Source organism: Cricetulus griseus, chromosome 3 (assembly GCF_003668045.3).
Source record: "Cricetulus griseus strain 17A/GY chromosome 3, alternate assembly CriGri-PICRH-1.0, whole genome shotgun sequence".
Taxonomy (NCBI): Eukaryota; Metazoa; Chordata; class Mammalia; order Rodentia; family Cricetidae; genus Cricetulus; species Cricetulus griseus.
The window spans coordinates 106,226,227-106,252,569 of NC_048596.1; the positions used below are offsets into that span (position 1 = coordinate 106,226,227).

General features: G+C 39.3%; 1 protein-coding gene across 1 annotated transcript in view; it reads right to left on the bottom strand.

The window, feature by feature from the left end:
- LOC100752448 (lysosomal Pro-X carboxypeptidase) overlaps positions 1–26,322 on the bottom strand; it is a 44,087-nt gene extending 17,765 nt beyond the window's left edge. The window contains exons 1-3 of the mRNA XM_027407662.2: positions 26,055–26,322; positions 25,507–25,696; positions 1,405–1,545 (exon numbers count right to left, since the gene is read on the bottom strand). Of these exons, the coding sequence (XP_027263463.1) occupies positions 1,405–1,545; positions 25,507–25,696; positions 26,055–26,074 (351 nt within the window). The 5' untranslated portion in view covers positions 26,075–26,322. The remainder of the gene's footprint in view (positions 1–1,404; positions 1,546–25,506; positions 25,697–26,054) is intronic.
- Between the last annotated feature and the right edge of the window lie 21 nt (positions 26,323–26,343).

The following is a 26,343-nucleotide window of genomic DNA, read 5'->3' on the forward strand; positions in this document are numbered from 1 at the left end:
GCTAATAGATTATGCTATTTTAATTCTTACAAACTAAAAACCAGTAGAACAAGAAATTAGATGAAAATGCAGCTACTTTACCTCTGCCCTTCCAATTTGACAGTCAAACTTTTATATTTTTTTTCTTATTTGCATTGTTTTGTTTCAGTCTTACTTACTAACTAATAAATATTTATTGAACATCTATTATATATATAACACAGTTCTTCACTTTAAAAATTCAATATTAACAGATCCAGTGGCTAATGGAAGCAGAGGCAGACATCCACAGATATACACTGAACTGAACTCTGGAACTTAGTTGCAGAGAGGGAGGAATGAGGATCGAAGGGGTCGGTACCAAGCTGGTGAAACCCACAGAGACAGCTGGCCTGAACAAGGGGGAGAACATGGACCCCAAATTGCTGTCTGGGAGGCCAGCACAGGACTGATCCAGATCCCTGAACATGGATGTCAATGATGAGGCCTCCACACTCTAGGGGGCCCCTGGTAGTGGCTTAGTATTTTTCCCTAGTGTAAGAAGGGACTTTGAGAGCCCATCCCACGTGAAGGGATGTTCTCACGGCCTGGACACATGGGGGAGGGCCTAAGCCTGGCCCAGATGGACTTTGGGGAACCCCCATCAAGGGCCCTACCCTGCCTGGGGAGGGGAGGGTAAATGGGGTAGGGGGCAGGTGGGGATCAGGGGGAGAGTTGGAGGAAAGGGTTGAGGTGGAGGGGAGGGAGAGGAAGAAGGGATTGACATGTGAAGCAAGCTTGTTCCTAATTTGAACTAATAAAAAAATTAATTACAAAAAAATACAATATTAAATAAACATACAAAAATTCCTACCCTTACATTTACATTCTATAGGTCATAATCAAACCAACTATACACAATAATGTCCCATGCCTGCTGGCCTTATAATTAAATTCTCCCAAAAAAGTGGTTTTGTCTATTTGTCCATCTGTGTGTCTGTGTTGAGAGAGGAGGGCTTCACGAAGTGAGGTCTGGCTTTGAACTACAGGGTAGCACAGGCTGGCTCTGAGTTCCTAGCTGAAGGCCCTATCTAATTCACATTGTTCATTCACTTTTGAACCTCTGCCATCTTTCTATTTGAGTTTAGTTTATTGTATTTCCTGTTACGTTTATTTACTTATTTTGGAGAGGGTACATGCCATATCACACCTGAGGAAAAAAGAATGTGTTTGAGTTGGTTTTCTCCTTCCATCATGCAGGTCTCAGGGATGAAGTCAGGCCATGAGCCTTGCCAGCTGAGCCATCCTCCTCAGTCTTTTTACTTTTAAAGAACTTTACAATTAAAAATGGTAATTCTTGGTCATGTATACTGCTAAACATTTTCTCCCATTTATCACTATTAAAGGTACTATTTCAGCAGAAATAGCTCACCAATGTGTACATACCGTATTATTGCAAAACCAGACAATGTCCCCTTCATTACCAGTGTAGAAAAGTATTGTGCCACCATTTGCCTTCCAATGTTTATCAGCTATTAAGTACCGCTGTTTAAAAGTTCGTGAGTTATAAAATCCAAAGTGGTCAACCTGTGGTAAAAACAAAACAGGCAAGGCATATTTCAAGGAAAAGTAACTGAAATTGACATTAAGGTGACTCACTCTCCCATTGAAATCAACCTACACTACAAAAATGATCAAAAGAAAAGTTCATTTGGTCTTACTTGTACTAATGTCATTAATTTTTGAAATTACTTTTCTTATATACTAGGTAAGACAGTATTTGTTATTGTGGTCAAGATTTTTCAGTTAAAAGAAAAGATATAATTACAAAATCAAGTGGTTACTTAAAAACATAATAATGTCAAATTTAAAATTTTTAACGATTTATTTTATGTGATTAATTTTAGTGGAGAAATAAAAACTATATATACTTGTGGTATTATAACATGATATTCTGAAATATGTATATATTATAGAGTGGATAAATTGAACATAACTATCACCTCTCATACTTATGTGCTGATGTCATAACCAATTATCTTAGTACTTTTCAAATAGTCAATCCATGCCATTAGTTTTCAAAATGCCTTACTACCTGAATTTTTTCAGACTTTTAATATAAAAGTCAAGAACTAATTTGACCACTGAAAACATCTATGAACTGTGTGATTCCAATACTAACAGACATTCTAAATGTTGGGATTTTGATGTCCAATACAACTTCTGAGAAAAAGAGCCAATAAAGGAGCTATGGCTTGTTACCAAAGTGACTAATAGACATTTGGGACAAAGAATTACAAGAGAGGTCTATGTGTCCTTCTGCACAAAATGGCAAAGGCATGCTTAAAAACAACAGAGTTGTAGCTGGGCTTTGGTGGCACACACCTTTAATCCCAGCACTCCGGAGGCAGAGGCAGGCAGATCTCTGTGAGTTCGAGGCCAGCCTGGTCTCCAGAGTGAGTGCCAGGATAGGATAGGCTCCAAAGCTACACAGAGAAACCCTGTCTCGAAAAAAAAAAAAAAAAAAAAAAAAAAAAAAGGAGGCTCACATTTTAATAAGCTTAGCATAAAACAAATTGACCATAAAAAGAATAAAGATAGTAATTGAAACATTCAATTCATGAAAATCATTAGTATATGTACTAGGGATTCTGAGTGTCAACTTGACATAGCTAGAGTCATCCGAGAAAGGAGCCTCAGCTAAGGAAATACCTCCTTGAGATCCAGCTGTAAGGTATTTTCTCATTAACTAAAAGTCAGTTAATGCAGAAAGATGACTCAGAGACATGATAGTTCTGAAAAGTTACTGATTCAGGAAAGAGTTTTGAATGGCATTTACAAACACCAGGAAAGACAACAGACAACTAATTTTCATATGATGTAACAACATCACAAACAAGACTCTTGTCACAGGAGTTCTCATCACCTTAATCTAATGATCAATATTGACATCACAGATGGCCGGGCAGGCAGGACATATATGCCTTCTCATTCAGACAGCATAAAGCACATATACCCTATGATTCATTCTTGCCAAAAAAAAACTTCCATTTTTATCTTAATCCTGACTTTAGAATTACTCCAAAAGAGGATATACAGAGAATGGATGGCAGAGTAAACTGAAGTCTCTGAAAGGCAACTGGGCAAATCTGAGGGTGGTACATTTTACAGGGCAATGGTTGGCCAGAGGACTGCTTTAGATTAAGTGAGTTTTAAGGAACATAATTACCAGGGCAATGCAATCTAGGATTGGACCCTAACTTGAACAAATAAGCTGCAAGTGATAAACTGGAGTGATTGTGTTGATTTTAATATGGACAGCAAATTAAATGATATGAAATCCTAGACAGAAGTAACCATATTATTCTGGATGTATGAGAAAATGTTTTTATCTTTTACAGTTGTACCATGGAAGATTTAAAGGATAGAATGTAACACTATCTATCACCTTGTAACTACTCTAGCATGAATAAGCAACATGAATTTACATGAACTGAAGTTTCATCTACACTGAAAGAAATAACATACTTAAGGTACCTGGACTTTGCAAAATAGCTAAGCCATGTCAAAAATTTTTTAAAAAGACAGAAAGAACACTTTGGAACTCTGGATATATTTTTAAGGTTTTATTTTTTTTTTACCTTTTGAAATTGTGAGCTATCACTTAAATATAACTATCAAAGCTGTTAAGATGGTAACATTCAAATACAACTACAAGGAAAAGATATATATATATAGATATATATATATATCTATATATATATGTCCTTTAGGATGGTAGGATGGTGAGGCTGAATATCTCCATGATTTGAAGGGATGATATTAAGGACGCTGTGCCTGGTCTGAAGCACACTATTCCCAAGAGGGAATACTGAAGATGAGCAAGAGATAACCAATTCCAAGAACTATTCTTACAGTGTCAAATGCTCCTTTTGGGAACCCCCCAAAAAGGAGCCAGAAATACGCTGTGAAATGTCCTTTGCACAACATGAATTTCCAGCATCCTCCTGGCTCCTTCCCATCATCAGAACACCAACTACAGGTACGGACCTGTGTTTTCAGTATTAAGAGGACACACACAAACACACACACACACACACACACACACACACACACACACACACACACACTATACACACACAGGGGACAGTGTGCCCTCTGCTGTCCAGACTAAGATCCACATGTCACTTTCCGAAGCCTACAATGGGAACTTGAGAAATCACAGCATGAAAGAACTGCAGAAGCAATCTGACCTGCACTGCCCTAAGCAAGCTGAGCTCAGAGGGCTCAAATGCCTTGGTCAGAGTCAGCAGAGATGGAACATCGGATCATTTCTACAACTGCCTTAGTGACATAACAAAAGTTATGCCATGAAAGCCTCACAGGCATGACCTGGGAAAGGAGGCACATTTCTGGTCACACACAGCAGTTCTTTCTAAAATACAAGAAAAGAGAGAGAGGTGGGGTGAGAAATTCAAAAGATGTTTCCTGCTTTACTGTGTGGAAATATGGAAAGGATCTTCAAGCAAGGAAGGCCAGAGGGAATGAGGACATCCTCTAAATAAAATCTGTGGATACATGTTTGCATTTTTAATTGGTCAAGAATAAAGCATACATTCAGAAATAATACTACATCTATTAAGCATAGTTGGGTGACAATTTGGGAACAGCGAGGATAGAAAAAGCACAGAGTACCTGCTTCATGCTATTAATAATGTCTTATGATAGGATCATGACCCTCAGAGAGGTCACATAATTTCTTAAATAACACATTATTTCCCACAAAAACTCTTTGAGGATATTGATAAAAAAAGAGAGGGGTAAGTTGTTCTTAAATTTTTTGGTTCCTGTTCTATGCTGATGAAACAATAGACACCATGGGCCACAGTCTTCACTTTGTTATTTCTGAAGAATTAAACTACCTTTCAGACCAGTGAGATGGTTCATCAGGTAAAGAAAGTTGCTGTCAAGGCTGATTACTTAATCCTATTTCCAAAACCCACATGGTGAAAATAAGGAACTGATCCAAAAGGATAGCTCTAACCCCAAGCAAACACACACCCACACACACCCACACACACACACACACACACACACACACACACACACACACACACCATAGTCACAAAACAATGAACAAAAATATAAAACATCAGTTTAAATAACCAGAAAACTCCTTTTCTATAATGCTACACTTCTTTCATAAACATTAGAATGTAAAATGCCACAATTTGCCAAAATTTGTGGGGTTTTTATTGATAGCCATTCTGAGATGTAGTCCTCATGTTATTTTGATCTGCATTTCCATAATTTCTAAGGAAGTTGAACATATTTTCATATATTTATTGGTCATTTGTGTTTCTTTTAGGAACTGTGGCTCTAGTCACAATAACTAAGACATGGGCCAAGATGTCCATCTACAGATGAATAATAAAAATGTGGTATACATACACATGAAATTTTACCCATCCATAAAGAATAGAATTGTTTTTATTACTTGCAGGGAAATGAATAAGGATCATTTGGTTAAGTCAGTAGTTTTCAACCTGTGGGTCATGACCCCTATGGGAATTGTTCAACCCTTTCACATGTGTTAACTAAAACCATCAGAAATATCAGTCATTTACATTATGATTCATAACAATAACAAAGTTACAGTTAAGAAGTAGCTATGAAAATAATTTTATGGTTGGGAGACACCGCAACATGAGGAATTGTATTAAAGGGTGGCAGCATTAGTGGAAAATCACTGGGTTAAGTGAAATACATTAGACTCAGATAAATGTCACTTGTTTTCTGTCATATGCACAACTTAGTTTTCCATATAATATATGGAATATGTCACATATATTTTATATTATATTATATGTTTTATGTGCCTGTTTTTTACATGTTTATATATATGCCTGTTTATGTTATGACTATTTCATTATGTATTATATAATGAAAGAGGGATTATTTGGATAGATGAGAAAGATCCAAAGAGAATGGAGAACAAGACAAGTTTATGTATACAAAAAGAAACACAAGGACTAGAGAGATGGCCCAGGGGTTAAGAGCACTGGCTACTCTTCCAGAGGACCTGGGTTCAATTCCCACCACCCACATGGCAGCTCACAGCTGTTTGTAACTCCAGTTCTAGGGGATCATGCATCCTCACACAGACATATGCAGGAAAAACACCAATGAAATTAAATAAATAAATAAATAAGAAAGACAAATATTGCTTGCTTTCTCTTGACTGCAGAATCTAGATCAAAATATCTGTATTGATAGGTGAAAACAAATAACATGACAGCAACAGGGAAAGTCTATGGGGACAGGTAGGTGCCCGGCACAGTGATATACTTTATTTCAGTATGGTAACTAATAAAATGAAGATGGGGACTGGGGATCAAGCACAGAGCTTCCATGAAAATTGCTCTACCACTGATCTTTATTCTCAACCAAGAAACTGCATGTGTAAGGAAAGAACATCAAGAACAATACTATGTCATGCTGCTAAAATATGAATCATCCTCACCCGGGGAGAATTCTCTGCAAATCACACTTGTGATAAACACTAATTTAGAAAGCATGCAATGCTCTCCTTGTAGATGATTGTACTAAAAAAACATTGCTTTATTACACTGAAAAAATGCATGATTTTTAAAGGACATGGGGAAAATGAACTTTACAAAAGTCCCCATGTGAACAGTATCCGCCAAAGGAAGCAACTAAAGAAAGCAATCCTAAGTTCTTTTCCTCCTGGGGAACTCCAATATCAAATTTTCAATACTGATTCACTATAAAATGACCTCCCGGGAATTCTTATCATCATCTTAAAAATATACTCTACAGGCTACTCATTGTTCAGAGCACTGTAAAAAAGATAAAGGAAGGGGAAAGGACATCCTCAGCCAAAATCAAAACTTGGAACAATAACAGCAACTTCAAAAGGGATGCTGTGGCTTCCTTTGATTACTTTCAGGTGCTCTGGCACTACATCAACATCTTTGATGAAAACTACCCAGAGTCAATAGGATGTACAAACAAATGGCTGTCACTGGCTAAACACACTGACAGGACAAGCAAGTCTTGAGTCACCACCTTAGGGCAATTAGCAGAAAGGTAAGGGTGAACAAGACACACATGGTCTTGTGGTCACAGTGCTTAATGTCTGGTAGCAGATCACGAGAAAGGTGAGCACACAATCAAGTACACAGTTTTATTCTCAAAGAATCACAGAGGGACAGGCTAGCATCAAGCCCTGGGTTTGAGTCACTGCACCCTAATAAAACAAAGCAAGCATGTCTTCCAACTACGCTATTACAAACTCCATGAGAGAAAAAACAAAGTGGCACTTACTGAGGTAACCTGACTAAAGTACAATCATTAGTCTGCCATTTATACTTAATAAAGGCATCCCCTCCCTTGAAAACTACAGGGCTGACAATCCACAATGAGAAGGCCATCATCACCATTCACAAGTGACATTCTCCTCCCATGCCTCAGACCTCATGAAGCTCATCATTTTGGAAAGACCATTTTTAGTCATCCTCAGATGAGATCCTGCTTTCTTCTTGCAGAGTGCAAGTCATGTGCAGGTAAACAAGCACATGAACACTGAGGGAGAGCAACAAAGAAGAAACCAAAAACCTGAGGAAAGCCAGAGGGTGGAAATGTGTATTATACCCACACACACTTGTTAAAACAAACAGACTTCATTGTCAAGGAAGAAAATCAGTAAGCTATTAAGGTCGGTGGGAATATGGAGCAAGAGACACAGCCCTATGTGCCACTCAGCATCCTGAAGAGGTCTTTCCAGATACTTCACCTCTACACAGGCAAGGCTAGGATTTACGACTTTGTCATAGAAAAGTTTTATCCGAAGTTTATATTCAGGCATTAAAGGAGAAAGGTACCTAGGGAAAAGTCTATACATACCCGAGAAGGGTGTGGGGGTTCAAAGAGAGTCTTGCCATTAAGTGTCTTACCAATAGCCATACACGTAATTTTCATACAGTATATGCAGCATCTGTATCAGTCACTTCTATTACCTCTCCTGTCCTATACTCACTCCACTGACCCCTTCCTATTTCCAATTAGTACCCCTTCTATTTTCACACCACATATCTGGAAAGGGGCATGCATATGCCACACAGCTCATGTATGGAAGTCAAGGGACAACTGTGGGTAGTAACCCTCACATTCCATCTTAAGACAGGGTCTCTTTGCTTTCCAATATTATGTGGACTTGGCTACCTGGTCCATGAGATTGCAGGGTTTTCCTGTCTCCACCTCCTATCCTGCCATAAAAGCCCTGGGACTACAGAGGCACTACCATACCTGGCTTTTTGTATGCTTAGGGGATTCAAACAAAAGTTTTCATGTTTGTGTGACATTATCTTTGTAATGATCCAATGTTTTTCACTAGGGCTGCTTACAGGAACATAGGCACCTTTTCAGCAACTACACTACTAAAAAAATGTTTCTCCCTCTTCTATAAACCATTACTACTTATGAATCCACAGGGAGGGTGGGACTTCAGGAGGTTGTACATGTCCATCTTGTGCAGGTAATCAGTTTCTGTGAGTTCAGAAGTCCAATTGCCATGCCATGCCCAAACTACTCCAATTCTTTCTCAGGCTTACATTCTTTCCACACCCTCTACTGCAATTTCCCTTGTGTCTAGGATAGGGCAATACAGATATCTCATTTACAGCTAAGCATTCAATCGTCACTTATTCTCGCCCCTTGACGAGTTATAAGTCTCTGCAGTTACTGTTTTCCCCTGTAAAAAGAAGCTTCTCCGAGCAAAGCTGATGGCAACATTATTCTATAAGCATAAACATAATTATTGAGGATACAATTTGACAGTTACATCATGTCCATTTAGCAAAACAGCATCAGTAACTTCCCTACCAGGGACTATGACCTTCCTAGACAAGGGCTTTTCACAGGTTTTATAGTACCAGACATGCAGTCTTTCCTTTGAACAAACCCATCGGAAAGGTTTCCTTCTTCCATAGCAGACTTGCCACTACTAGACTAGAGGACCTGGCCAACTGGCACAAAGGGTCCACAGCTAAGTAAGACTCATGATGACAATGCTCCCCCAGCAGCCTATGACACCTCTGTCACAATGAAGGCTTGCAAGCTGGAAGGAAGCCTCCATCTAGTTCCAGTTTGCTTTCTCTATGTCCTGTAACCAGTGGTTCATCAACTATAGGATCTTATAATCTAGTTGTAGTGGGCAAACAACATCCATGCCATTTACCTTCAATGTTTTGAAAGCTTAAGGGGCCGCCCTGACCAACTCATAGGGAGGCAGCCCACTCCTAACACTGGGATTTTCACTTAATAAAAGTTAGGTTCTAAGAACAGCATTATCTACTTGTCCAGGGTACCTCCATTCAAACTTTTTTTTTTAAGTTTTAAATTAACTTAGCAAGTGTCAGGATTGTTTTTGGCTTTTCATACATCTTAGCTTTGGCTAAATCTCCCTAAATTTCATCCTGTCCTCCCTTCCTTGTCCCTACCTCGCCATTTAAACCTTAGAATTCTTATTTAAAATCTCTTTATAAAAATACTGTCACAGCGGGGTGGTGGTTGCACAGCCTTTAATCCCAGCACTCTGGAGGCAGAGACAGGCAGATCTCTGTGAGTTCCAGGCCAGCCTGGTCTACAGAACAAGTTCCAGGATAGGCTCCAAAGCTACAGAGAAACCCTGTCTTGAAAAAAACAAACTACTGTCACTATGAAGGCAATGTTTACAGTAAACTTGGCTAGTAATAACAACACACTTGATTCTTGGATGGTGAGAAAGTCCACCTAGAGGGGCTCTTTCTGCTCCTGATGCCCCCTTAACTTTCCTTGTGGATCTTGTCTAAGAGATAAATACTAAAATCTCTTTTCCTCAAACAGAACCATCTTCCTGCAAAGGAAGTTGTTTTCACCATAGAATTTTGTCTCCTCTGAATTCCCAAGTTCACACATCTCTTTTCCAGTACCTTATGCTCACCCTGTAATAGACCTGTTCCTAGCCTTATTTTTCTATTATGAAAATAATTTATCAGGCTGGAGTTAACAGTTCAGTGGTTAAGAGAATCATTTATCTTCATATGAGCTAGACAGTGTTTTATAAAATGGAGGCTATGATTCATTAGTGAACTATACAATCAATTTTGTGGGTCATGTCATCTTTTAAACAAAACTCCATGCCACTGAGCAACCAATGTACAGGTTTACAAATTATTTTTATCTTAATAGAAAGTCCAAGTACATTATGCCCCTGTGAGTGTAACTCTATATAAAGAATAACTACCTGTTAAATCACATTCTAAGAAATAATTACAGTTCAGACAGTCTCATAAATTAGAGCACATTTAACAGTAAAATGGATACCACAGACAGTAAATTCCAGGGCAGTGTAGGGAAGGATAGCTCCTACCTAACTGGATCAATTGGAGAAAGTCTTGTAGGAGAATTAAGATTGAAGCAGGGTTCAGTAAGGCTGGACTAGAAGAGAGAAGCTAATATGAGGCTGAAAGAACAGAGAGACTGAAAAGCTATTACAATGTAATCCAGAATTACATAGAACAGCAGGTAACCCCAAGTAATGTAAAGCAGTGGCATGGACTAGGCTGGGGTGTGGCTTGGTGGCACAGCACTTGCCTAGCATGCAGAAAGGCCAGAACAAAGGAAGGCATCGACCTGAAGAGGATGGCATAAACCCAGAGGAAATCATGAAAGGTTTTAGTGACTGGATTTGACTAGGATAAGAGAGACATGAAACATAGCAGAGTGGTTTTAGAAAGGAATGTATCAACACTAATAGTTGTTTATCATCTTTACTAGTCTGGGATACCTATATCTGAGAAGGATGCTAGAAAATATAAGCCTTCAGTCTTAAGGTGTTCAACCTGAAGAACCAAAGTCAGTTTTCATCAAGGTCTTACTTGTTTAGATAGAGTTTAAAAATCACTTGCATTAGTATTTCAGGTATCCATGAACTGAGCAAAGATGAAGAGTCGAGACATCTTAGAAGGCCAAGGAAAGATGATTCAGAGCTTACAATCAAGCCATGGAATGCATGTCATCACCTAGAGTTGCCTGTGCATGTTAAGTGTGTGTCCAAAAAGATGAGCCTTGGTGCTACAGAACTTCCAGGTACACAAACAAGATAGAGGCAGATGCACTCAGGTTCAGAAAGAGGCTCGGTATGCATGGGCTCCTGCCTAACGAAGAGTGTTCATGCCTTAGAAATTAGAACACACACTTGGGCAAACGCAAGTCCCCTCTTAGCAGAAACTTCTCATTGTCATGAAAAGCCAAAGGTCAAAGGAAAGAAAGGAAGCCCATCAGCACCAAGGACAAGAGAGCTGTCACCCCTGCTTTTCCTGTATGTATCATGTCCCATGAGCTGCTCCCTCGGAAGAAGCCATCAACATCAGGAAATGGCAGAGGTTTCCGAGTGTTTAAAAGGACAGTGTCTGCAGCATGACCCTGCTTCAAACTACATAGAAGTAAAATTGACCAAAAATAACAAGTACTTCCTTACTTTCTTATCTGATGAGTCAGAGTCATTGTCTGGCTTGTGGTTCCTTGTTTAAATTGGGTTATTAAGTCAGAGTGTAGTTGGCCAAACTTACTGGGTGTAGACAAATATAGCATGCTTTTTATCATATGTGGACTCCTATGGAAAACTTCGATAAATGACACAACACACACACATACACACACGGGGGGGGGGGGAGATATGAATTAGTAGTAATGGTACCTAATAAAACTTAATAACTTTTAAAAATATTTTCTCAAAACCAGGAATGTTCTGTAGCATGATGGGAAGAGAGAGGAATTAGAAGTCACTCGAGGGCATGAAAGACCTGCCTGGACAGAATCTCCACTATTGTTTCATCCCCCAGACTCCCACCTCAAATCCCATTATCTATAACCAAAGGAAGACTGGGAAATGGATTTCATCACAAGATAATGTCTGTCCCTTAGGCTCCATTCCAAAGAGAAACATTTAGAAGTTAATTTCTGTCTTCAAAATTAGGAGCCCTCCAAATTGTCAACATTCTCTCACATCCGTTTCAGAGTAAGCACCTGAATCACACTGAATTATCAGTGGCCAAATTCCTGATATTTCCCTGTGCATGTTAATTGATTTGTGTATATTTTTTCCAATTTAATCTGTGTTCTAATTTGTTCCAATGGACCTTCAGGGAGCAAAGAAAAATTTCTTTTTCACATCTCCAAATAGCATGTCCTAAATGCAGCAGTGCTCAAAGAAAGTTCCCAAGGAAATCTGACATTACAACCTGTTTTTTACCTAACTGATGTGTCAGTCTATAAAGCCTGATTGGGAAGAAGCATAACACCATGGGCTTGGCCAAGGCAGGGACAGCAGGAGACATTTCTCACCAGTGTTAGCACAGCAACTTGAGTTAGGAATACATGTGAGGGAAAGTGAAGATTTGTAGTTAGCTTTGGTTTGCAAATAAGAAAAACAAAATCATGTTTCTTTTAGCTCTCTAGTACACTTGAATGGGAGAAAATTAACCACCATATAAGTATTAATGCATACATGCATTAATATGTATATACACATGCATGCCTTGATCATGCTAAATACAAACTCCACCACTGAGATACAGCCCTTCCAGCAGTGACCTTTAAGAAGACATTTTTCTTTCTTTTTTTTTTTAAATTTTGTGTATAAAGACATATGTGTGTACATTCATGTGTGGAAGCCAGAGAACAAACCTCAGACGTCACTCCTCAAAACCTATTCACCTTGTTTTGAGACAAGGCCTTTTACTGGCCTGGAGTTAGCCAAACAGGCAAGGCTTGGTAGCCAGCACCTCAAAGGACCCACCTGTCTCCACCTCCCCACGCTGGAATGACAAGTGTACATCATCACACTCAGGTTTTAAGAAAAAAACATACAAACAAACAAACAAAACGTGAGTTGCAGGGATCAAACTCAGGTCCTCATGCTTCCAAGGCAATCACTAAGTTGACTAAGGTATCTCCCCGATCCACATTTTTCTTAATGTTTTCATTTTTACCCTATCAATTAGCCACAATCTATATACCAAACCAAGAAAAGCAGGGAATATTAATTTGTTACTTTCTGAATCTGGGAAGAGGATTAAAATAAACTTCTAGCTACAGCTTGCCAACTACTAAGAACAGATAAAGATATTTATCTGATATTTCAATTTGCTCATCAAGAAGAAACCAACACTTGGGACATAAATTTACATAACTATCACTATACCCCCCCATACATACAGCTCTTTCCTATTTCAATGTATATTGAAGTGGACAAGCAGGAAGGTACAAGATACAGATTAACTAGATGTGTGAAGACAATATATGCTAAGTACAATAACATTCAGTGTGGCATGGAAGAACATGGGTACTGTCAAGACAATGGACCAGTTTTTAAAAAGGAATGAGAAGGCAGGTGTGGTGGCACACCCTGAATCTAAGCACTTTGGACACAGAGACAGGTAGAGCACAGTTTGATGCTAGCCTGTGGCATGCACTGAGAATCTGTCTCAAGAAGAAAGAGGGTGGGCGCTAATAGAAGGATACAAAACAAACACCCTAACATAAGGCAAGAATAAGACACCTGCCACCATAAGAGTTCAGAGCTAGCCTGCTATACTCTACAGATTCTGAAATGACTGGCAGTGGCGGTGTCTGCCATGGAGCTTAAGACACGGATGAATGGATGAGGCTGATAAAGGCAGGAAAGGCTGAGAGACAATGGAAGGTAACAGTGTGGGCTGAGGAACAGAGACGGGAAAGGAATGAACATGTGTGGAGAACAGATTAGAAACTGGAGCCACAGATTGAAAACCTGTCAACACTACCAGATTCTATTCTACCCCATCTTTCCCTTGGCCTAAGACAGGGTCTCACTATGTAATCCAAGCTGTCCTGAACTCATGACACCCCTCCAGTCTTAGTCTCCCAAGTGCTAGGATTACAGACATGAATCACCAACCTAGGCTCAGGATAGTCTTCTTAATATAGCAAACAATAAGGAACCATGGCAAATTCTGAGCAGAAGAGTGACTTGATTTAGATGATTAATGTAACCCATGAAACAATAGCAGAAAGGGATCTATAGGGACAACAACTGGTCTTGTTTTCCACAAGTTAGGGTGTCACAGCAATGGGGTTTTGACAACAGTGGGGGTACACAAATGAAAATAAAAGACTACAGATGGAATCAACTCAAACAGCACAAGTGAAAAGATTACAACAGAAAGGAGAGCCCAAAATAACTGACACCTCAGACTCTAAGATCTTCTTTCTGCTCAGGTCCAAGGTCCTTTCCTCAAACTGTCCTCATACACAAGCAAACTGAACATTGTTGTACTTAGCTTTTCTAACTGCTGTACCACACACACCACCACCACCACCACCACCACCACCACCACCACCACCACCACCACCTTCTTCCCAGCTACTTGTTTCAAGATAACCATTTTAATTACTCTGTGTGTATAGGTGTTTTGCTTTCTGTGCATTATGTGTGTGAGGTACCTTTGGAGGCTAGAAGAGGGCATTAGATCCCTGAAGTGAGGTTAGATGGCTGTGAGCAGCCATGTGGATTCCAGGGATTGAACCTTGGTCCTCTGGAAGAGCAGCCAGTATATTTAACCACTAAGCTATTGCTCCGGTCCCACAGCTATAATCTCCTTAATATTTATTTGCTTGTTATATTTTTGTTGCTCAGGCAGAAAAATGAGCTCATTGGGAAAAGTCAAATTGCTGTCTCCAAAGCTATGTTTGATGTATATAAACACATCGTAAATGTTTCATAATAACTGTCCTGAAAAGAGAAAGACCTACAAGAAGCTTCACATAGAAATATCAAAAGGCAGACTGGAACAGTGATTAAAACAGCTAACACTCTGTGGTTCAGTTTCCCCATGAATAAATTAGAGACATTAGTACCAAGATGTCACAGATAGGGTCACTTTGAAAATGAGTAAGTCAATATGTATAAAGTGCTTGGAACACTGCCTGGCACACAGAAATAGCTCAAATAGTATCTATTATTTACCACTGGGATTACTAGGAGGGTGAAGATGGGGAGGAGACAATTAGACTGAGCACAGAACAGTTGAAGTGAGAGACCAACTAGAAAGGGTTTGACAATGGCCTAAAAGCAGTCGAGGAGGAAACAGTGGGATTAAGTGTATGGTGTCTTCCTACTGCAGCCAGAAGGGACTAAAAGCAGACAGATGGGAAAGGTCAAAGGGTTGGAGCAAATGCAAGCTCTGGTCTGATTTCTGTGGTTTTAACTCCCTTTCAGAGACACCCAAATTCCTCTTGGAAATCTTTCTTGTTCCTTTCCCCCCTCTATTCCTCCTATAGTCATATAGAAATGAGGTAGGAAAAGACACATTTTTTTTCTCTTTTTTTAATTCTTGCCCCAAATGTAAACAGAAGGCAAGGATGTAAAATACTAAGGAAAAGTACAAAGTAGCCATGGATGCACATTAAAGGAGAAACAAGTGTGGTTATATCTTCCCAGGCCAGTGCCATGGTACTGATGGTCCTCAGAGTGCCCAGGCTTAGACTCCAATGCTATCATACTGCCTGACAACCAAAACAAAGCCAACTTTTTTTTTTTTTTTCGAGACAGGTTTCTTTGTATTGCTTTGGAGGTTGTCCTGGCACTCTCTCTGTAGACCGGGGTGGCCTTGAACTCACAGAGATCTACCTGCCTCTGCCTCCCGAGTGCCGGGATTAAAGGCGTGCGCCACCAACACCCGGCTAAAGCCAACTTTTATTATACCTTTTTAAACAAATTATTAAATGATTCAGGTTCTTTATAATTTAAAAAAATAGAGAAGTAGAAAGTATAAAATGAGATTTCACCTATTGCTGATTCTCCAACACTGCTAAAAATTACCCTTCATTCTCTATGCAGTTATAAAGATAATTGCAAACATATTGAACCCTGTCAAGGAATGGAGTGGCTCCCTTAATATCATCCCCTTACTGCTCCTTGAGGTGGGGTGAGTTTGCTATTTGCTATTTGCTTCTAAGTCTCCCTTCTTCCTCCCCAACTCCTGTCTTAAAAGTCATCATGGAGCTAGACAACCTTGCCAGCCCTCTTGCACCATCACTAGTGACCCTGCTCATTTCCTCTCTTCCATGGCAAGTTATCTCCTTGCTTACTACCATTCCACTATAACACCTTTGAATTTTTTTTTCATTTATCTTGTTGCATTTTGTTCCATCCTCCAATAATTTTGTCTTCTACTTGGTCACTACCTCTTTTTCAAATCCTAGATCTTGTCATTCCCAATTACACCAATCTTGCAGTACTGTGAAGTTCCTCTTTTCATTACAATTCACTATTTCTATCACAAAATCCTTCAACCTCATTAATGTCCTTTTCCTCACTCATCCTCACTCCCCTGCTTATATGGCTTAAATCCCATGGCCAATCATGTCCTTGTTGTTGGCCTATGGCCATGCCCACTTAGTTAACTGGGCTGGCCTAGATCAAGTGATCCTCTTGCCCCTGCCTCCAGAGTATCAGAAAATGCAAACACACTTCACTATACTAGCTAAGATGAGCATCTATAAGAAAATGTCTTCACTAAGTCCTCTGTTGTTCTTCTCCATCATGACTTTCCAGCTTATCTGCATATTGACACAGGTTCAAATATGTTTCCTGCTCCACCTTTTTTTTCTGAACTCCTGACTCAAGTAGCAAGTCTAGGAACAAGTTCTTCATCTCCTCCCATCCCCAAACTATTTCCTCCAAAGCCTTCCCCATCTTAGCAAATGACAATTTCATCTTCCAATCTCTTCAAGTCAAGAAACCATGAAACGATCCTCAACTTCTACTTATCACTACACATCTAATTAATTCATCAACTATACCTCTCAACTATATCCTAAAAAAAATTCCTGAACTTGAATACTTCTCACATTTCCACTAATACTCTACTAATTCAAGCCAACACTGTGATCTGATTTTTTTTCAGTGGCCTACTCTTCCTGCCCCATCCAGTTCCCCTCCATAGTCCATTCTTAACACAATAGCCAGATCACATCTGTTTTAAAACATCAGTCAGAATGTCACTCTTCTGCTATTGATACTCAAAAGGCTTCTCACCTAATTCTTAATACTTAATTATTTACACAGTCAAGGTTCCCATGTAGTCTGTCCCCCTTTTCTACCTTACTACCCTGTCTCCTACTTATCCTTCCCTTACAATGTACCCTAGCCACACTGGCCTTAGAATTGTTCTCACCAGACACACACTTATCTCTGAATTTGTGTATTTGTTCCTCCCTATGCCTAGAATACTGCATAGAAAGTTCTTCTCCCAGTCACTAAAATAGTGCCTAGAATAAAACAGGCACCCAATAAATTTGAAGACACATTTGCTGTGGTCTGGATGTAGTTTGTCCTCTCCAAGAATCCATGTGCTGGAAGTTTGGCCATGATCAAAGATGTTGGTAGTTGGTGAAATCTGTATAAGGTGGAGCCTAGTGGGAGGTAATTAGGTCATTTGAGGCACTCCCCTCTAAGGGATTAACTCATGAAATGAGTCTTCCTGAGACTTGTTATAAAATAATGGTCTCCTCCTCTGTGTTTTCTGGCTCCCTGTGTTCTCATATATCTCCTCTTATTAGTTCCTGCCATGATGTGATGCAGTCACCAGAGTCAGTGGCTTAAAATATCATACAGCATAAACTATCAGCTCAAACTATCATACTCAACATGGTTTAATTACAGCTTCAACTATCAGCTTAAAGTATCATACTCAACATGGTTCTATCAGTTATAAAGTATTCACCTTCAGGTACTTTGGTATAACCGTGGGAAATGGATTAGTGTAATACTGTATACTCATTTTGTCAGTTTTCATTTATCATTAATGCATGAACATTTTTCCTATATTGTCAGATATACCCTAAAACCATAATTTTTAATTGCTGATAATACCCAATTTTACAAATACACCACAAACTAGTTACAATTTTGACTTAAAAAACTAGTTGGTTTACAAATGGGATAAACTGGGATGTGTCTGTCTTTGATTTTTTCTAAATTTCAAAAGTGTCACTTGTAAATGGGCATCTACCTTAAAAGACAGTTATGGAGGCTAAATAAGAATGTGGAATATAAGCAGAGATTCACCAGATCTTTTATTATTATTATTATTATTATTATTATTATTATTATTATTACAACATATAGCCATCACAATGTAAATGAAAGACCGAAGACATTGAAACAACAGAGTAAAAAGTGACAAAATTATAGTTCTTTAATAGCTTGATCAAGGCAACTTATACAACTTCAGTTAAATCCTGTATTTCAAGAAAGAGTTTTAATAATTCCAATAATTCCAATGAAAGACTAAGAGTTTTAATAATTCCAATGAAAGACTAAGCATGCAGCTTACTGACAGAGCACTTGCCTAGCACAGATAAGACACTGATGAAAAAAAGAGGTACATAATATACAGAACATATATTCAATAAATGTTAATTCTTTACAATTACCAAATAATAACTACAACTTTTAAATATTGTGAGCTACAACAAAAATATTTTTATAATTCTCCCACACACATATATTTCTTAAATATAATAAATATTATCAATATAGAACTATTTTTACTTGTAATTATATGTATGTGTGTCTCTGTGTAGGTGCCTGCTGAAGCCAGAGACATTAGATCATTGTGGATCTGATGTCACAGGAACTGTTATGAGCCACTTGACATGGATGCTGGGAACCAAACTCCAGTCTTCTGCAGAGGCAGTACTCACTCTTAACTTCTGAATCATCTGTCCATCTCTCAGAAATTACCTTTTTGATGAACAATTATCAAGCAATAAAATTTTGTATAAATCTCTATTTTTTTATTCATTGAAAAAGATACGAAAACTAACTATGTATACCCGACAGGTCAGTGAGCCATTACAATGATAAGGTGAGCAAGGAAACACTAAACAGACGTCACTTCACAGATGTCTTTTGAGGCAGACTGAAGCCACATGAGTGCTACCAAAGCACATTTTGTCAGTGTTTTTAATTTATTTCAGATACAAATTTGAGTATGTACAAATTGAACAGTCAACAACCACAATTTGAGGACCTTTAGAATATAATAATTTCCACTTCTAGGAACTTCCCCATGGCATGGCCATACCTGATTATGAAAGATACTGGTATGTGCTCAGTATGAAGACTGGTGGGTAGGCAAATGACTAAGTATAGCAGTCATGAGTACTATCTTTACCTCAAGGCACTCCAAAATTCTTGTCTCTCTACTCTGTCATTCAGTACAATTGATTAATGTGGGGGGAAAAATTATCTGTGTCATATTCACTTTGAAGCATTTGTTTGACTTCCCATGCTTCCTTTTTATACTTTTTTAGTCATCATGAAAACATATGTTGAAAGGAAGACTTAGTCAGTCTCTTGCTCATTACATTGGAAATACAGTAAGATGGAATATATTTTTCTTATGTGAGGTCACTGAAATTTTGAGGTTTTATTATAGCAGCACAACCTAGCTTATTCTGACAGGTATTACAAAATAAGAGAATGACAGTTATATTAGAAGTAGAAACTCATTGGAGTTTTTCCAGAAAAACAAAATGTTACAAATACATGGTGTAACTCAGTTTTTTCGTTTGTTTGGTTGTTGTTGTTTTGTTTTCATGGAGGGCAAAAGGTCCTCGAAGAAAAGCAGGATAGTTCAAACACATGATTGTCTTCACCCTGGTTCCCCCAATCTTCCTCTCTACCTCATTATCATTTTCTCAGTAGGTAGAACCCATTGGTATGGGAGATGTAACCTGTACTTTACTTTACAACAACCTAGGTGACTTCTGTGCTATTGGTAGGTCTAGTCCTGACTCCCACAGACTATTAGGTTTATCTCAGTCATTCTCCTTAGACTCTATTCTTCAGCACTGTTTCTGAGTCAACAGTACCCATCTTTATAGAAGAGGCCATATGTACTTTGCAAAGAGTTTCAATGTAAATATGTCTTAAGCTTTGTTATACACATGGGATTAAGTTAATTATCATCAAGAAAATTGTGCTGAGCTTAATTTAAATATGACTAAAATAAACTGCCCAGTGTCGGACTTTGGAAGTTTGAACCAGCACCAGCCAAGTCGTGTTGAACCAGACTTCTTTCTTGCCTCATGTGGGTCATTACTCTGCTGGCCCTAGAGTTTGCAGAGATCCCCACACTCAGTCCTGTGACTTAACTTTTTTGAAGGCATATTCTTCCCTATAAAGTAGGATAATAGAATCTACCTCATAGTATGGCTATCAGGATTAAATAAGTGTATGTTTGAATATTCACCATATTACCTAAAACACATAAAGCTTTCAGTAAGTATTAGCAGATTTTTACATTACCAATATATTAGACACATGCTGTATATTTCATTTTACTCTTCTGCTTCTTTAATTTATGGTCTATGTTTTCATTCAAAGTTTCTTATTAAGATGTACTATGTAAATCAAGTCTTTGTCTGTAGTCTTAGAAGGGAGTCTGAGGGAAGAGGATCTCAAATTCTAAGCAAGTATATGATCAGCAGCAGGACTCAGTCTCAAAAGGCAATGGGGGTAAAAGCCTACCTACCATGTAGTAGTACTGTGTGAACATTAGAAGTGAAGATAAATAAGACATATCATAAGGACACCTCCTTTCTGATACTTTCTTCTCCAACCTGCCTATAACCAAACTGAAGTTACAAATATGCAGTAGTAGAAATGACAAATGTTGAATTGAAATGTACTTTGTAGTTGTGGCTTGTTTAAAGTTAAGATGAAAATACTGCATAGGAGCAACTCACCAAGGGAATTAATGTTATGGTAAACCCTGGAATCTGTACCACACTACTGCTCCTAATGCAAAGCACTACAGACTAGAGGCACTTGATGAATGAATTAAAGGTGCATGGGAGATGGGCACAGTCAATCATATTCTAAACATTAGTAAAGCTAATTGAGAAAGTTAAGCAGCTGGCCAAGGTCATGTAACAAGTTAGTTGAAGGGCTGATTCTAGAACACACACTGAAGTGTTCTGTATCTAAATCCCATAGAGCACAAAATATGCTAACAACAGTGAAAACCCTAAAGTTAATTTGTATTTAGTTACATTTTAACATTAACTGATAAAACATTAGGCACTCAGCTACTTGAAAGAATTACTATTTTTGTAGTCTTATTAATAAAAGGTCATTCTAACAACATCCATTACCAAATTTTTCTTCCACATTTTGTGGAGGATACTCAAAATAGAAGGAAAAAAAAAAACAGAAATGGTTTGGTATTCTTTTTACATCTCTACATGAGAGAAAAAAATCATTTCAAGAAAGAAAAACATTAATTCCTATCTTAGCTTGTAAAACAAGGTTATTAAAATAAAATACAACAGAAAAGGTTCAGAGAGATTTTCATTTTTTCCAGAATAACAATTTTAGCTATAAGGAATTATTAAATATATTATTCTGAATGGAAAGAAGTAAATTAAAGCATTAAACAACAGAAAGATGAAAATAATTGTTGCTTAACATTTACTGACTACCCAATGATTTACACTGTGCTACATAAGCACTTTGCACATATCACCACATTTCCTAACAAACCTGGGACATGTGGAGTACAGTTATTACCATTTTGCTAATTACATAACTGGGGCTACATCCAGGCAACTCAACAATTTACTCAGATAAAGCAAAACCAGAATTCATTCTCAAAGCTGTTTATCTCTAGAACCTGTGCTCTTAATTATTAACATATTTAACTTCGACTCAGTTCTCCACTCTCCACCATGTAGATCAAAGTTAATCCATCACATCTAAGAGGCCAGCTCTATAACCTTCAAGACTCTGTCCAGAAACGACTCCATCATCAAACATAGCAATAGTTAAGAATTCATAAACACTAGTTATGCTCCAGGCCTAAAGGAAAGGTCATCAACAGAAACCAATAATGAGAAAGAAGAGGGAAAAGATAATTATCAATATCCTCTTCCAAGTAGCTCCTTACAGCTGCATTTCAGTGGACATCAGACCACTGAGACAAAAGTTGGGAAGGGGAACCCCAAACAGGAACAGAAAGCAGAACTGAAACAATGTACATACATCAAAATACCCCAGCTCACTAATGCCCTCACCCCACAACTAAGGAAAGAGATGTGTAAGGCCTGCAGGAGCCAGTGGCCCTGAGATCCATGCTGGAACAAGGTACAGACTAACAGAAATGCTGACCAGTAGTTAAGAGGAATAGCTGGGTGCAGATGATCAGTAGTTCCCAGAAGAGGCCCAATCACTGCAGTCCCAAATTAGGCCAATGTGAAAGGCATAACCAATCCAATGGCTGATTAAGGAGATCATATAAAGTAACCAAGCAGAAATAAGAATGAATAAGAAATTCAAAGGTTGGAGAAAGCCCTCATGAGCACAGGTAGAATTAAGAAATCTGGCCGGGCGTTGGTGGCACACGCCTTTAATCCCAGCACCCCGGAGGCAGAGGCAGGCGGATCTCTGAGTTCAAGGCCAGCCTGGTCTCCAGAGCGAGTGCCAGGATGGGCTCCAAAGCTACACAGAGAAACCCTATCTCAAAAAACCAAAAATAAAATAAATAAAATAAATAAATAAATAAATAGAAATAATAAAATAAATATTTTATTATTAAAATATTTATTAAATATTTTAAATTTTAATAAATAAAATATTATTAAAATATTATAAAATAAATAAAATAATAAAAAAATAAATAAAAAGAAATCTGGCGGAAAGAAGCTGTTCGTTGTGTTTGGGATCATGGTGACCCTTGATTCTATTCCTTGCTTGGTAAGACATCTTTTGCCACCTATAGCTAGAATGACATGTTGTCTTGAAGCTTTGTCCTCCACTTAAGAATACACTTTTATTAAGAATGTATCAGTGGAGGCTAGGCAGACAGTTGTTAGTAAAGAGCCTGAATTCTGAATCTCCCACATACCCACATTCTCTAAAACACTGGATATGGCTTTTGCCTATAATCCTAAAGCTGAGGAGGCAGAAACAGGAGAAGCTCATTGGCCAGCTAGCCAAGAGTGAAAAATCCTGTCTCAAAAAGGATTTTTGAGAGCAATTAAGGAAGAAAACCCTCTGCAAACATCCACACATATATACATATGTACCTGTATGCACATGCACATACCCACACTAACATGTACATATACTACACAAGTATACACACACACAAAGTATAAACAGGATAGAGATGTAGCTCAGTTGGTGCTTGCCTAACATTCTCTGTACCACATAAACCAGACATGATAGTAAAAGTGTCTAAAAGTATAAACTCAGTACAAGCCTAGAGTATGAAGTTTTACTGAGCAAAGCCAAACATACTTGCCAACTACTGAAAATGTTTTTGTAAAAAAAAAGTCTTAAATTATATTAAAAGGAAGAGAGGGTGGGGGGATGGCTCGGTGAGTAAGAGCACTTGTGTGAGCATAAGGACCTGAGTTCAGATCAAAGCACCCACATTAAAAAGTCAGCCATGGCCCCACACCTGCCTGCAACCCCAATGGATGAGGACAGGGGGATCACTGGGACTAACTGCCTGCTAAACATCCAGGTTCAATGAGAGAACCTGTGTCAAGGGAGTAAGGCAGAGAGTGATAGTGCATTCCACCTGACCTCCTCCTCCCCGATTCACTAATGCAACACACACACACACACACACACACACACACACACAGAGGAAAACAAAAGACAAAGGAAAATAAATTAGCATCATTCTATTCCTCTACCTTTCCACTCCCCTTGATGCATTATTCCCAAAGAGATATTGGAGATCATATGTTCTAAAACTTCTCCCTCTAACTTTACTGTTAATAACTAGATGCTGTAAAAAGTTAAATATGTGTAACAAAAAATTCAAAAAGTTCCAGTACAAACATTAGAAATAGTTCCATGGTGAAAGGCCCTGAGTTCAAAATTTTTTTACAATAAATAAAAAAAAGTGTTTGCTTTTAAATCCCAATAAAAAGAAAGTAGGCAGAGGGGCGTTGGTGGCGCACGCCTCTAATCCCAGCACTTGGAATGCAGAGGCAGGTAGATCTCTATGAGTTTGAGACCAGCCTGATCTACAAAAGCTAGTTCAGGACAGCCTCCAAAGCCACAGAAAAACCCTGTCTCGAAAAACCAAAAAAAAGAAAGAAAAAGAAAGCAGACAGAAGCAAAACACCTCAAGTGTGCTACTAGGGTTCCTAACATAGCCTTCATTTCAGTTAGACTCAGCTAGCCTCCACAGCAGCTGGCTCCACAGAAAGGGATTTCTAGGGAAAGTACAGGATGCAATGGTGCTGACTCCAGCTTCTCGATTTACAATGAGGAAACTGTACCACAGGAGATTAGAGGAGCTGCTTCAGAAAGATTTCTGCTACCTCAGTGAAATTTAAAATATTTTTTGATAAACCCAAATTTAAATTTCTAGGTTGTTTTTGGGGGGAGGGGGCTTCTAAATTAAATTGTCCTACAACCCCATGCCATCCCTCTTCCCCAAATCCCTATTCAAACTTCACATCAGTAACCAGGCATCGATAACTTAGGACAGCTACTCTGCTAGGGGTACGTTACCTGCTTTCATTTAATCGTCACTACAGTGTTCAGTAAGTCAAAAAACGGGCTCAGAAACTAACTGTAACCTGTTCAAGATTACAAAGTTAGGCCGGATCTTGCTGTGATTTCTAAAGCCAAGCTCAGACTCTTGCACTCTTTCTAATCCCAGTGCCTGGCACATTCATGTTTACAGTGACTCCTAGAAACACAGAATTAGAAGGGTTCCTTGTCATTTCAGAGAACACAGGTACTTTTCCATTCAGAGTAATAGGGTAATGCCTCATGCTGCAGCCAAGTACAAACAAAGGCACTGGAAACTCTCAAAACTGACCAGAGACCTGATCCTTGCACTCACCTCAGGTCTGGATTACAGACCTTCAACCTCTAAAAGTAACACTTCAACCGAGAGAAGCAGTTTAGAGAAGAAAGCAGGCTGGCGCTTTACAGTGCTAGTGTTCTATAATAGGTACATCAGATTTCGTGTTGAGCGAACTAGAGGTCAAGGTTAGTCTCCACACATTAGGATTAGGGTTCAGAGACCTGGGGGTCAAGGTTGCTCTCCATAATTTGATTTTGGCCAAGATTAAAAAATAAATAAATAAATAAAAACAATTTAGACTGAAGCATCCTCTGAGAGCTGGTTGTGAAGAGTTAAAAATATGTATCCCGAACCTCCAGAACTGGAGAAGAAATTTCTCTTGGCCTTTGTTGGGGAACGTGGGAATATTTTTATTGATAAATTTTAAATTAAGGCTTAAGGTCACCCTCCAGAAATGTGAACTAAAACCAAAGCAAGTCCTAAGTATTAAGAGTTAGAATTTGAAGTGGGGGCGGTGCTCCATCCAGCTTTACGAGCCAAGCAAGGTATGGGCGGTTGGGACCTGGGACTTGGAACCCCCAACTTCCCAGCCTCCGCTTACCTTCTGTTGGAAGTAAAGAACTGAGTAGTTATTGGCTACAGCAGGGTCGGATGTGGGGTTGGTTGGAAAGTACTCGCTGCCGAAGGACTTTGGCCCAAGCTGGATCATCATGGCGGCCCCGAATGATAGGAAAGGTAGGAGCAGGAGAGCCCGGCAGCCCATGGCTCGGGCTGGCAGCCAGTCTGGGAAGCTAGAGAAAGAGGGTCACCGGCAGAAGCGCGCAGCCTAAGCCGGGCCCAGCTCGTAGCTCCACCCGCTGCAGAGTAGCTCCTCCCCGCGGGAAACCCAAAGCCTGGCAGCTCCTGGCTCCAAAGGCATGGCCTCCTCCCCGCCCACCTCCACTGCGGTCACCCTCTGCGTCGGCCTTTAGCCCGCAGGGCTTTGCCCCATCCTTATCTATGCCTCCCCGAACCCTATCGTCACTCTAGGTCACGCCATATCCCTGCCTTTACTGACTCCACTACACTGTCCCCACTGCAACACCCCAGCTCTCCGCAAAACCTACATAATGGCGAGGGTGGGGAGAGGGAGGGAGGAGAGAGACTTACTGACAATCTTCACCAGGCATGACAACACACGTGACCTCTCACTCAACCAGAACAGCAACCCTGCACACCATGTGACTGTCATCTCTACTTAGATGAGGAAACAAGGACCGGGACTCGACACTGGGTCTCTCGGGCAGGCAGCAGGAAATAGAAGATCCCTCTGCCCTCCTGCAGGCTCCATAGTGCCCGCCTAGCCACAGCCCCACTATACTCAGTCCTCGGGCCACCCGGTCGCCCGTGCAGACTAAGCCTAGTCCCAGCCGGAGAAACTAACCCATCCAGGCCCCGC